Source organism: Pygoscelis adeliae, unplaced genomic scaffold (assembly GCF_000699105.1).
Source record: "Pygoscelis adeliae isolate BGI_AS28 unplaced genomic scaffold, ASM69910v1 Scaffold202, whole genome shotgun sequence".
Classification (NCBI taxonomy): domain Eukaryota; kingdom Metazoa; phylum Chordata; class Aves; order Sphenisciformes; family Spheniscidae; genus Pygoscelis; species Pygoscelis adeliae.
This window is the reverse complement of record NW_008824544.1, coordinates 3,620,786-3,631,944: the sequence shown is the minus strand read 5'-3', so window position 1 is coordinate 3,631,944 and position 11,159 is coordinate 3,620,786. Positions and strand designations below refer to the sequence as shown.

The 11,159-nt window shown below is 37.5% G+C and overlaps 1 protein-coding gene across 1 annotated transcript in view; it reads left to right on the top strand.

Moving 5' to 3' along the window:
* The first annotated feature begins 1,223 nt into the window (after positions 1 to 1,223).
* Positions 1,224 to 11,159, top strand: part of DMTF1 (cyclin D binding myb-like transcription factor 1) — a 24,651-nt gene continuing 14,715 nt past the window's right edge. The window contains exons 1-7 of the mRNA XM_009321765.1: positions 1,224 to 1,334; positions 1,826 to 1,945; positions 4,005 to 4,099; positions 4,851 to 4,965; positions 7,906 to 7,982; positions 9,286 to 9,443; positions 10,240 to 10,272. Coding sequence (XP_009320040.1) covers positions 1,226 to 1,334; positions 1,826 to 1,945; positions 4,005 to 4,099; positions 4,851 to 4,965; positions 7,906 to 7,982; positions 9,286 to 9,443; positions 10,240 to 10,272 — 707 coding nt within the window. The 5' untranslated portion in view covers positions 1,224 to 1,225. The remainder of the gene's footprint in view (positions 1,335 to 1,825; positions 1,946 to 4,004; positions 4,100 to 4,850; positions 4,966 to 7,905; positions 7,983 to 9,285; positions 9,444 to 10,239; positions 10,273 to 11,159) is intronic.

Sequence of the window (11,159 nt, the reverse complement as noted above, 5' to 3'; positions counted from 1 at the left end):
AAGCAATATTGTTAACATTATACCGGGGATTTAAAATCCAGGTTGTAAATTCCACTTACCTATGGGTATGTGGGTATCCCTGCCTGGTACATGGAAGCTTTGTAATGTAATTGTGATTTTTTTTTTTTTTTAAAGCTATAGTCAATGATTTTTTAGCAACATAAGTTAAAATTGTTGATAACTTTTATTTTAAAGCCAAATTACTGTTACAAGTAATTTTTTTCTGTTGTTGACATAGGAGAAAACACATAAGGACTGAGCACTTCAAGGAGAAGTAGATGATATTTTCTTTTTACAAAGCTCTGCCAAAGACAGTCACCAAACCCAGGTGTTCAAAACTGATGAGATCATTGCAAAGCTTCTGGGTATTTTAGATGTGATTTCATTTAGCTTCTGCAGCAGAAAAGGTTACATTTCTTTGTATTTGCTGGATTAGAACTTTTTTGTGGGGTTTTCTTTTATTTCAAAACTAGTAATAGTCTAGTTTACATTGAAATTCTTATAAGCTTTGGGTTTCTTCGTAGTACTTTTACAGTGGAAATGAGATGATCAGAAGCACTTTGTATTGCCCTAGTTCGCTGACTTCAGTGTATACTGCTTATCCTGGATAACTTATTTTCTGAGGAATTTTTTTATACTGGTGATTGCCTGCACCCAATTTTTCTGTTGCTCATGTTGTTTCAGTGGTAAAGAAAAAATACTAGCTTCACAAGTTAGTTCTATGCATGGAAGGAGAATAAACCTTTGCAACTTAGCAATCTATAAATAGTGCACCTATCAGTAGTATGACACCACAGAATAGTTCTCAGTCCTGACTAGCTTTAGGTTATATAACAGTAAAATTATTAAATGAGCAGTGGAACAAATATTAGTGAGACAAAAGATACCAGACATGAAAAAGTAATAGCCTAGGTTTGTGTTTAAAAAAAATTAAAATAGTAGTACATTACAAATGCTCCTGAATAGGGAGTTTAGGTACTATTTTTAACTGGAAAAGCACCTTTGAAGCTATCTGATGTTACCCCATGCGATGTATAAGTATGCAGGAAAAGTAAAGGCAGGTGAACGTCTTAAACCGTGGAATTGTTCATGTGAAAGAACAGACAGACATTCGTCATTCTCTGCGGGAGTTTATGCTGGTTGGTTGAAAGGAAGCAGCATTATGGTCAAAGTGGCAGTCTGACTGAAGAAAAGTAACCTGTGTATTGCTCTTTCAGGTTTGAGTATGAGCACAGTTGAAGAAGAGTCTGACACAGTGACAGTAGAAACCGTGAACTCTGTGACTTTGACTCAGGACACTGAAGGGAACCTTATACTTCATTGCCCTCAAAATGGTATAGAATTGTATTGCATAGTATTCTTTCTTCTTTTTTTCATTGATCCAACCATCATACTTCCTTGCCCCCAAATTCTATGAGCTACTTGGATTCAGCTTCCTGTGCTGCGATTTGTTCTGTTTCAGTTTAAAGAAGGCTAAGGTGTCAAATTAGGTGTAAATCACAATATTATGTATGTATGTGCCCAACAAGGATATAGCTGTTCTGATTTATTTCTGTGGAAATGGGTTCTTGGAACCAACCACGTACCCAAATTTCTGTAGACTTAAGGGGTGGGTTTGTGTGTAATGGACTGTGGATGGAATTTACAAAGAAAATCTCACAGAAAATGTTTGTTGAAGAAAGCATGTAAACTCTTATTGCCCATAACTTACACCAAGTTCCTGGGCAGTAGTAAGGCACTGAGACAACCTATCACATTTGCTTCTACCTTTTGTTTTGATCCACTTTGTTAACAGAAAGTAACCTGTGTATGTTTTTGTTGTTAGAAACTGATGAAGTAGACTCTGAAGACAGCACTGAACCTCCACACAAGAGGCTTTGCTTATCAGAGGATGATCAAAGCCTTGATGATTCCACTCCGTGCATTTCTGTTGTTGCAGTTCCAAGTAAGTTGTTTTAAGTTTATGTACTTTTGTAGCAAATGTTTCTGTTGGTAAAGGTTAAAAGTGGACTCTTTGGATCACATTAGAATATTTTGCATGTTTATTTTCAAATTTCATTAATATACTTAGGTATCATCTTTACTTCTCAGAGCCTTGGATGGTTTTGCAGCAATTGTTATCGATACAGTACTGGCAAAATAAACCTGCCTTACAGATAGAGCACTGCAGGCACAGCTGCATTAAATAAGTTGATGGATAAGTGAATGAACAACAGACTAGATGCTCTCCTCCTGCAAATAGTGATTAGGGTTTTTTAATGATGAAACAGTATAGTTAGTATTTCTGTGTTTTATAATATTGAGATGCATGGTCTTTTTAAGGTAGAGATTGTTGCACAAAAGGTAGGCTGAGTACTGAATTAGTCTTAAGGAAGTTGATTGAATATTAGATAGTTCAATATAATCTCCCAAAGGGAGGCAAAACCAGACCTAGCAAGTTAAAGTACCAATTTGCAATACCTAGAGTGGCTGTTTATTTGGTGGAACTTAGTAGAAACTCCTTAGAAGTTGTGCTGGTTTTGGCTGGGATAGAGTTAATTTTCTTCATAGTAGCTGGTATGGGGCTATGTTTTGGATTTGTGCTGGAAACAGTGTTGATAATACAGGGATGTTTTCGTTACTGCTGAGCAGTGCTTACACACAGTCAAGGCCTCTTCTGCTTCTCACCCCACCCCACCAGGAGGTAGGCTGGGGATACACAAGAAGCTGGGAAGGGACACAGCTGGGACAGCTGACCCCAACTGACCTGTCCTGGTTTCGGCAGGGATAGAGTTAACTTCCTTCCTAGTAGCTGGTACGAAGAAGAAGGAAGGGGGGGACGTTTGGAGTGATGGCGTTTGTCTTCCCAAGTCACCATTACGCGTGATGGAGCCCTGCTTTCCTGGAGATGGCTGAACACCTGCCTGCCGATGCGAAGGAGTGAATTAATTCCTTGTTTTGCTTTGCTTGCGTGTGCGGCTTTTGCTTTACCTATTAAACTGTCTTTATCTCAACCCACAAGTTTTCTCCCTTTTACCCTTCCGATTCTCTCCCCCATCCTGCTGGTGGGGGGAGTGGAGTGAGCAGCTGTGTTGTGCTTGGTTGCCGGCTAGGGTTAAACCATGACAGTCTTTTTGGCACCCAACATTGAGATAAGAACAATTTAATAACTGAAATAAAATAATAATAGTAATAATAAAAATTGTAACAAACAGGAAAACAACAACAGAGAGAGAGGAACAAAACCCAGGAAAAACAGGTGATGCAACCACTCACCACCTGTTGACTGATGCCCAGCCAGACCCCGAGCAGCGATCACTGCTCCCCGACCAACTGCCCCCAGTTTATGTGCTGAGCATGACGTCACATGGTATGGAATATTCCTTTGGCCAGTTTGGGTCAGCTGTCCTGGCTGTGCCCCCTCCCAGCTCTTGTGCATCTCCTCGCTTGCAAAGTATGGGAAGCTGAAAAGTCCTTGACTTAGTATGAACACTGCTTAGCAACAACTAAAACATCGCTGTGTTATCAACATTATTCTCATGCTAAATCCAAAACACAGCACTGTACCAGCTACTAGGAAGAAAATTAACTCTATCCCTGCCAAAACAAGGACAGAAGTAAAGGCATTATTGTGTTGAAGTTGAAGGAAAACTGGGGAAAAAGAATGCAGACGAACGATTTGAATGTTGTCCTTTAGTAATTGGAAAATACTGAAGATAGGGACGGAAAGGAAGCATTAATACAGTACCAAATGTTTGCACCAAATCAAACACCTTTTATTTATATGTTTCACATTAGGTCTTAGTTACAGTCAAGTGTAAAACTGAAGGTTTCAAAAACGATATTGAAATTTTATGAAGAGGAACAGTTGATAATCATCTTGATGATTTTACTGTGTTAACAAATAAATACTGAATAATGCCTCTTTAAAATTTTCAGTGCAAAGGTAGCAATTTATAAAACCTGTAGCATGCATAAAAAATGTTACAGGGGTAAGATATACAACTAACTTACCCATTCTGAAGTTTCAGAAAATGATCAGAGCTTTGAGGTGACCATGACTGCTACCACTGAGGTAGCTGAAGATGAGATTAACGAAGGAACTGTTACTCAGATTCAGGTACAGTAAAACTTCAAAATTGACCTATTTGATGTACGTTTTTATTTAAATTGAAATGAAAAGGGAGACAAATAGCAGAAAGGGCTTATTAAATGAATAAGATTATTTTTAGTATGAAACGAATGTATTTGAGCACAGGTCTTGTTTGTAAAATGTCGTTCTGTAAAAGTGCAATTGAATCATTTTATATATGGAAGAGGTTATTTGTAGTGTAATTTCCTGCCCAAAGAGCAATACAGTAAACAGTAATAGGTGTAACCCTCCACTGATAATTACTTGCTCTGCATAGAAAACAAGTTTATCTGTTATTTCTGTCATTCCTTGGTTATAAATTAAGCTTTATCACAGGTCTAAATATGCTTTGTCTTGTCACGAGTCCTAACAGTTACATACAGTTCTTGTGGTGGGTGTACCATGTCAAAGTTCTAGATTGGAGATGCTGGACATAGTCCTCTTTCCACCAAAGCCAGTGAGACTCTTCCTATTCACTGTACATTAAACAGGATGAAGAATGTTATCTAATTAATTCTTACAACACCTATATGTTCAGATGCTAAATCTTCCTCAGGTGTTTTAAGGAAGGTGAATGTACTTTTAATGCCATATCTAAAAAGTGGCACTTTCTGAGCAGTCGGCAAGGTAACTAGGTGTGCTGGTTTCATTTTCCTTCAATTTATGCTTTCATGTTAAATGCAAGGTGATAGAAAGAACTGAAGATCTTACTGGATGATTTCATATTGGTCTTTTCAAGATTCTTCAGAATGAACAGCTGGATGAAATCTCCCCAATGGGCAATGAAGAAGTGTCAGCTGTTAGTCAAGCCTGGTTCACAACCAAAGAGGATAAGGATTCTCTAACAAATAAAGGTAGGATATTTCAAATGCAATTCTCCCATGCTGTAAAAAGGTGCGCTATTCCAAATGTCTCAGGACATTTTGCGGGTTGCATAAAGTAATCTCTTGTCTGGCTTTTTTAGTGAAGGTATTTGAGAAGACTGATTCTAAAAGTGATGAGAGATCTAATGCATTAAGTCTTCACCATCCCTCTTACACTTTGTATGCAAGAAGAAAGTTGGAACTCCAGACACACTTGGAGAGGAAGAGGGACCGTGTTTGCAGTGGTGACAGCGATTCTAGTGGCTGTGGTAGAGAACTGCTGTAGATAATGTGTGTCGGCACAGGTGGGGCAGACAGTTGTGTTTGCTCCATTTGCACTTCTGCCTGGTTAGGAGATGGGAAGCTGTGGTCAGAGGCGAGTACACCAGGAAAAAATGAATCTATGCTCAGGCTAATACATATTGCTCCGAGTAGGGCTTACTAGTCTGGCTACTGTGTTGTGATTGGTATTAATTTCTGGAATGGAGTTGCTTCAGGGAGAACAGGGATTATGTAGTGAGGATCTACTGAAATAATCACCGCTACTCCTAAAACTGCCACCCCATTGGCATTCCTCCCTTTCAAAATGTACCTGTGCAATCATGTAGTAGTTGCTGAACTTTAGAGGGTTTTTTTTTTCAGGGGAAGTACCTTTCTAAACCTAGAGAAACAACTTAGTGTGAAATGAAGACATGTTGTCTTTCCCATTTCCTCAGTCTCTCCACTATTTTTACCTTACCTCTTTGCAGGGAAAAAAAAACTAAAATCTCTTTCAGTCAGTCCAAAGCAACCCCCTTTTTTATTAGAAAAAAGTAATGGTTTTGTCTCACAGAAGCAAATGATCTCTTACCCAGTGAGTTCTACTCCAGAGAGCTGAGTGTAGTGCTGAGTCAGTGAAAAAATGTGGGTGAGGCATGCAGAACCTGGGTGTTGGATACGGATAATTCAGAGAAAGGGAGCTGAGCAACTCTGTCAATGACCATTTCACTCACTGATCCTGAGTGTGCACTAACAGTTGCTTCTAACAGCCAATAAATAATTTCTCCCCATTTTCTCTGTCCTTCCTATTTATTAGATTTATAGGGCTTCAAAGCTATTCAGTGTTCAGTCCAAGGACTGGGGCAGAGATGGGATAGCAAAGAGATCCCTTTGCATCACAGCACTGAGGCACCTGGGTAGAAGTAGTGAGAAATCATGTTGCTATAGTTGCTGTGCCCACAGAGACTATGATCTTTTCAGTAGCCAGTGGTAAAGGACTTTGGTTGGGAGCAGCACATTGTCAGCTGTGACTGGTATGTACGGGTGACCTGGCAGAGAAATTACTGTTTTCATGTGACTTGGTGGCGTCATGTTTGATGTGTGTCTTGTTAAATATATTAGAAACTTACTGCATTTGCAGCTGTCTCACAGGCATATCAAGTGACCATGTATCACAAGTGGCATTTACATTTGTGAATGAACGAGGGCACTAAATCTGGTGTTTCTAATTAAGAGATTAATAATTTGAGGAAGACATTTCCAGTAAAATATGCTGAGAAAAATATTTGCGAATCCATACTAGCTGAACTTTTCTTGGGATCTTCGTGTTTTGTCACAGAGATCAGCTGTGGAGGAATCCCAGTATGTGTCTCCTTTACAGCAGCTAGGAGTTTGACGTGTGTTGCCTGAGCTCATATTTTTATAGCAGTCTCCACCTGATAATGCTTTCTTTGAAGACCCCTGGGCAGGTTATAATAATCTTGGCACTGAATATGCAAACATGTGAAGTGCAAAATATACTTCCTTTCCTAAAATAGTTGGGTATTAAACGTTATTCCATGTGAAGAGTAGCAGTGTCCCTTTAAGTCGGTTCAGATGCTTGGATAGAGGTGTGAATCACAGCTATAGTAGGTCATTGTTTTGTCTCTGTAGCTTTGGAAGAAGAGATTGAAGCCATCAGGCACAAGGGAAGAGTTTTCTCTCATCAGTTCCAACGGAATTAGTAATAATACCTGTACTTTTCATTATAATTGGATTTGAATAAACAGTCTCTTTGGTGTGTTCTGCCTCTCAACTCTGGTAATTAGCAGGCTGAGAAGGAAGTACCCTGATTTTTCTGAGCGGAGATGGGCAGGTAGCCAGCACACACCAGCATGTAAACTGGGTCACCAGCATAATCTTAATTATAAGTGATCGTTAATATTAAGTATGGTGTGAGCATGAGGGGAAAAAAGAGGAATCTATGTATAGATTTAGGGTAGGAATGTTTTAATGTTTTATTGGTAGACCTCAGGTTTGAAATTTTCTCTCTGAGTAAAGTTGATTGGTGTTGCTTTTAAAGCTTAGCTGGCATTGTAGTTACTAAGGGCATAGACAGAGATGAAACATAATGTTTGTTTCTATTGGTTTGCCGCTTTTATTTGGGAAATAAAACACTCACCATGAGTCTTTATCTTGACTGTGACCACTAGGCATTATTCCCAACGCAAAAAAAAAAGAGAGATAGGGACCAGCTTGTCAAAATAGACTAGGTAGAGCTTTTAACTCTATGAAAAGCACTCACGCGTCTGGAATCATTTGAGTGCGTAGAAATTTCAGCTGTCACTTTAAAGACAGAAGTTTTCTAGTTGTGGCTGAAGAGAAAGCCTGAAAATGTGACTTGACAGCACATAGAGGAATCCATGTTCTGTTTCAAAAAAAAAAAAAAAAAGAGGTTTTTTTTTTAAGAGGGGTCTGACTCATTATTTAAACATGAGTTGACAGTTACTAGGGATTGTTTATCAGTTCTGAAATAACATCTGTTTAAAATTAATTCTAGTTAGTTTAAGTAGCTAAAATTTCTACTCTCTTTTCTTTGTTAATTGCAATAATGAGGGTCATATTTTTCTGATATTTTTGTTGTTGTTTTGCTGAGTTTCACTTCAGTAATTATTTTGTCATCTCTATTTTCAGGCCATAAGTGGAAGCAAGGGATGTGGTCGAAGGAAGAAATTGACATTTTGATGAGTAACATTGAGCGTTATTTAAAGGTATGTGTGAGAGTATGTTACCTGCTAGTTGGTGTGGTGATGCAGCCCCTGCTAGAAACCAACTTTCTTTAGTACTTCCCAGAATGTGCAATAAGTGATTCTGACTGGTTCATAGTAGCAACGGTCATTAGCCATTTGAAATACATAAGATAATTGTATCCATACACAGGATTTAAGACTAGTGAATGTAACATTGCTTTTAATTTGTGTACTGAATATAACCCATTTTAAAATTTCACATCAGGGTGCTCAAGTGGCTTAATCTGTTTCTCTGAATATACATCACTCATGAAATCTTTGCTGAAGACAGACGGAAAAAATGGCACTAGGAATAGAGATAATTTTCCTTACAAAGCGTTGAATACAACTTCCAGACTTCTTTGATGCCGTATCTGTATTTGTTTACTACACTAATAGGATGCCTGTATCGGCTTTCTTCCCCTTAATATATTGTTGTCAGAGTTCAGTGTAAAAATAGGCATGCAGTTAACATGCTGACAGTGATAATTGCCCGTAAGTCATATTGGTGGTAGGCTTACAGCTGAGAATATTTGAGCTGAGCGCTTACAGCTGAGAATATGTAGCCTGGATATTACAGGTTCACCATCCTGCATTTGTGAATCAAAAAAAGCCCTGAATTTAGTTTTCATTTGACTAACTCATTTTATTCATTATTTTCCCATTTATCTGCTTTCTTGTACTGCTTTGAATAATTGAAATACTGTGATTTTTAGTTTAAGCTGAAGTTAAACTAAAGCTTTCCTTTTCTACTTAACTCCAGTGTCTTTTGTATCAAATTTGCTTTTAGTTTCCATCAGAACAATAGTAGTTTAATTGAAAAAAACTGCTTTCAGGTAAAGAATATCTAAAATTATGTAATAAATCGATATAGCACTTTTTGACAATCTTCTACTGTGTAACCCCAGGATAATTCCACGAGAGTCTATTTTCCATGATGTTCTAAATTACGCTTCAATTTTTGATCTTAAAATATACATTGGACAGATTTTTTTTAAATGTAGATGAAAGTTAAAGCTTCCATGTCTACCTGGACTCCAGTGTAAAAAAAAAAAACAAAAAAAAAAAAAGGCAACCTAGTGTTCAAGGGTTTGTATTTGAGGTAGCTAATTCATAAATATTCAGTTTAACTCTTGGACTGTAGTATTTGAGATACATAGAAGGTTGTATAATAGTATGCTAGGCTGCAGTTCTTAAGGGTTCTACTTCTTGATTTCTAGGAGACTTTATCTAAGGTGTTTTGTTTATGGGGTTTTTTTGGTTTTTTTTAAATGCTTTCTTCTAGGCCCGTGGAATAAAAGATGCCACTGAAATTATATTTGAAATGTCAAAAGATGAAAGAAAAGATTTCTACAGGACAATAGCTTGGGGTCTGAATCGGCCTCTCTTTGCTGTCTATAGAAGAGTTCTTCGCATGTATGATGACAGAAACCATGTTGGAAAGTATGAAAACCTCTAATGCTGCATGGTTTTATTGGTATGAGTAGGGTCATGTATTTGATGTTTGACATGTTATATGTGAGACAGAAGATTCTAGCCAAACAGACCTAGCTCTTCCTGATCATAAGTCACCTCTGCTGATTTCTGGTAGATCAACCTTGACAATAGTTGTGTTAAATTGATGGTATCCACAACTTTAAAAAACAAAACAAAACAAAGGTACAGAGAGGATTCTGATATTAGAACACTTTGACACAAGCACGGCTCTGCTGAGATGTAGTTTCTTTCTATAACTGTGACCTTGAGCTAATTGGTCTTCATCCCTGTGCCCTTAGTTTGCCCATCTGTAAAGCAGAGGGCATGGCGCCATCCAGAAGTGCTGAAAAGGATCTTAGATTTTAGTTTTTAAAGGTAGTTGAAAATTAAAAATACCATCTCAGTGCTGATTTTTTTTTTTTTTATTGTGATTGTGAACTCAGACAGGAAGGAAAAAGTAACTGTTTATTTGAGAGACTAATACACAAAATTCTAATTCTGTTCTTAGTAGTAAGATCACCGAGAATGAGGAATTTTGCTGGCAAATGAGAGGAATGTTAGACCAGATAACCTTAGAAATGCACTAATGTGGAAAATGGCATTCGTTCATGTTCTTTCGAAGCTTTCAGTCAGGTTGTTTCTTATAGCTGGAATTCCTTAATCTTTTGTAACTAAATGTGTACTGTGTGGTCAGTAAAGCAAAAACATTTATGCTGTATATTTTCTGCTTAAAATAATGTCTTTTTGTTTACCTGTTGCTTAGGTATACTCCTGAGGAAATTGAAAAGCTTAAAGAGTAAGTCTTTTTATTAACAAGGTCAAACTAACTTGTTTATATTTAGTAGCTTGAGTAGTTTTTACAGGTTTTGTTATATGAAATCACTGAAAAGTTACAAGTAAATTTGACTGTTCCAACTCTATCAGAAAATAGTGGTCACTAAGTTAATCTGAAGAGAAATGAAACTACGTTCAGATTTTTTTTTATATTTTCTAATGTGTATTCAGGATGTAAGCAATATACAACAAAGTTTAAAGCAAGCCTTCTGCTGAAACTAGTAATGTTTCAGATTTTTACAAGGACAGTCAACATTTGCAGTTATGTTTCTGAAAAACAGAAATTCCCTTTCTTTAGGAAACCTGAGCAAAGGTTATTTCTAAAGAAAGTGGCAGGTCAAGGGTAGGATCTCCCCTATGAAGTATTAGAGAGATACATAAATTGTCAGTAAGGCCCTTTGATTTTGACCATGAACCTGATAGATCAAGGAGGAGGGGCTGCAGACTTTATCTCTCCTTGCAGCTTTCCAGGGTTGAGCAGTTTGGAGAAACCATGTTGGACTGAAGGAAGGGAGTATATTTCATTGTGTTGATGGATATGTTTGCATCAATTTAGCTAGTTTGTGTCATTCGCAAGGTACCTGTGGTTCCAGATGTGTCAAAAGTAGTCATGGCTCAACATGTTAAGCAACTTGTTGTCATGTGTAGGAGGAAGATAATAGTTAAAATTATGAACATGATTATGCAGTGCTTTGCCTCATTTAAATTGTAGGATGCCTGGGTTTTCATTGGGCGTTATTTAGATTTCTCAATTGATCTCTATACCACCTGAAAATCTTTGAGGAGCTTGTGTAAAATGGATGTTGGCTGTTTAGATAAACATTTGTATTGTATTTAACACAGTAATTA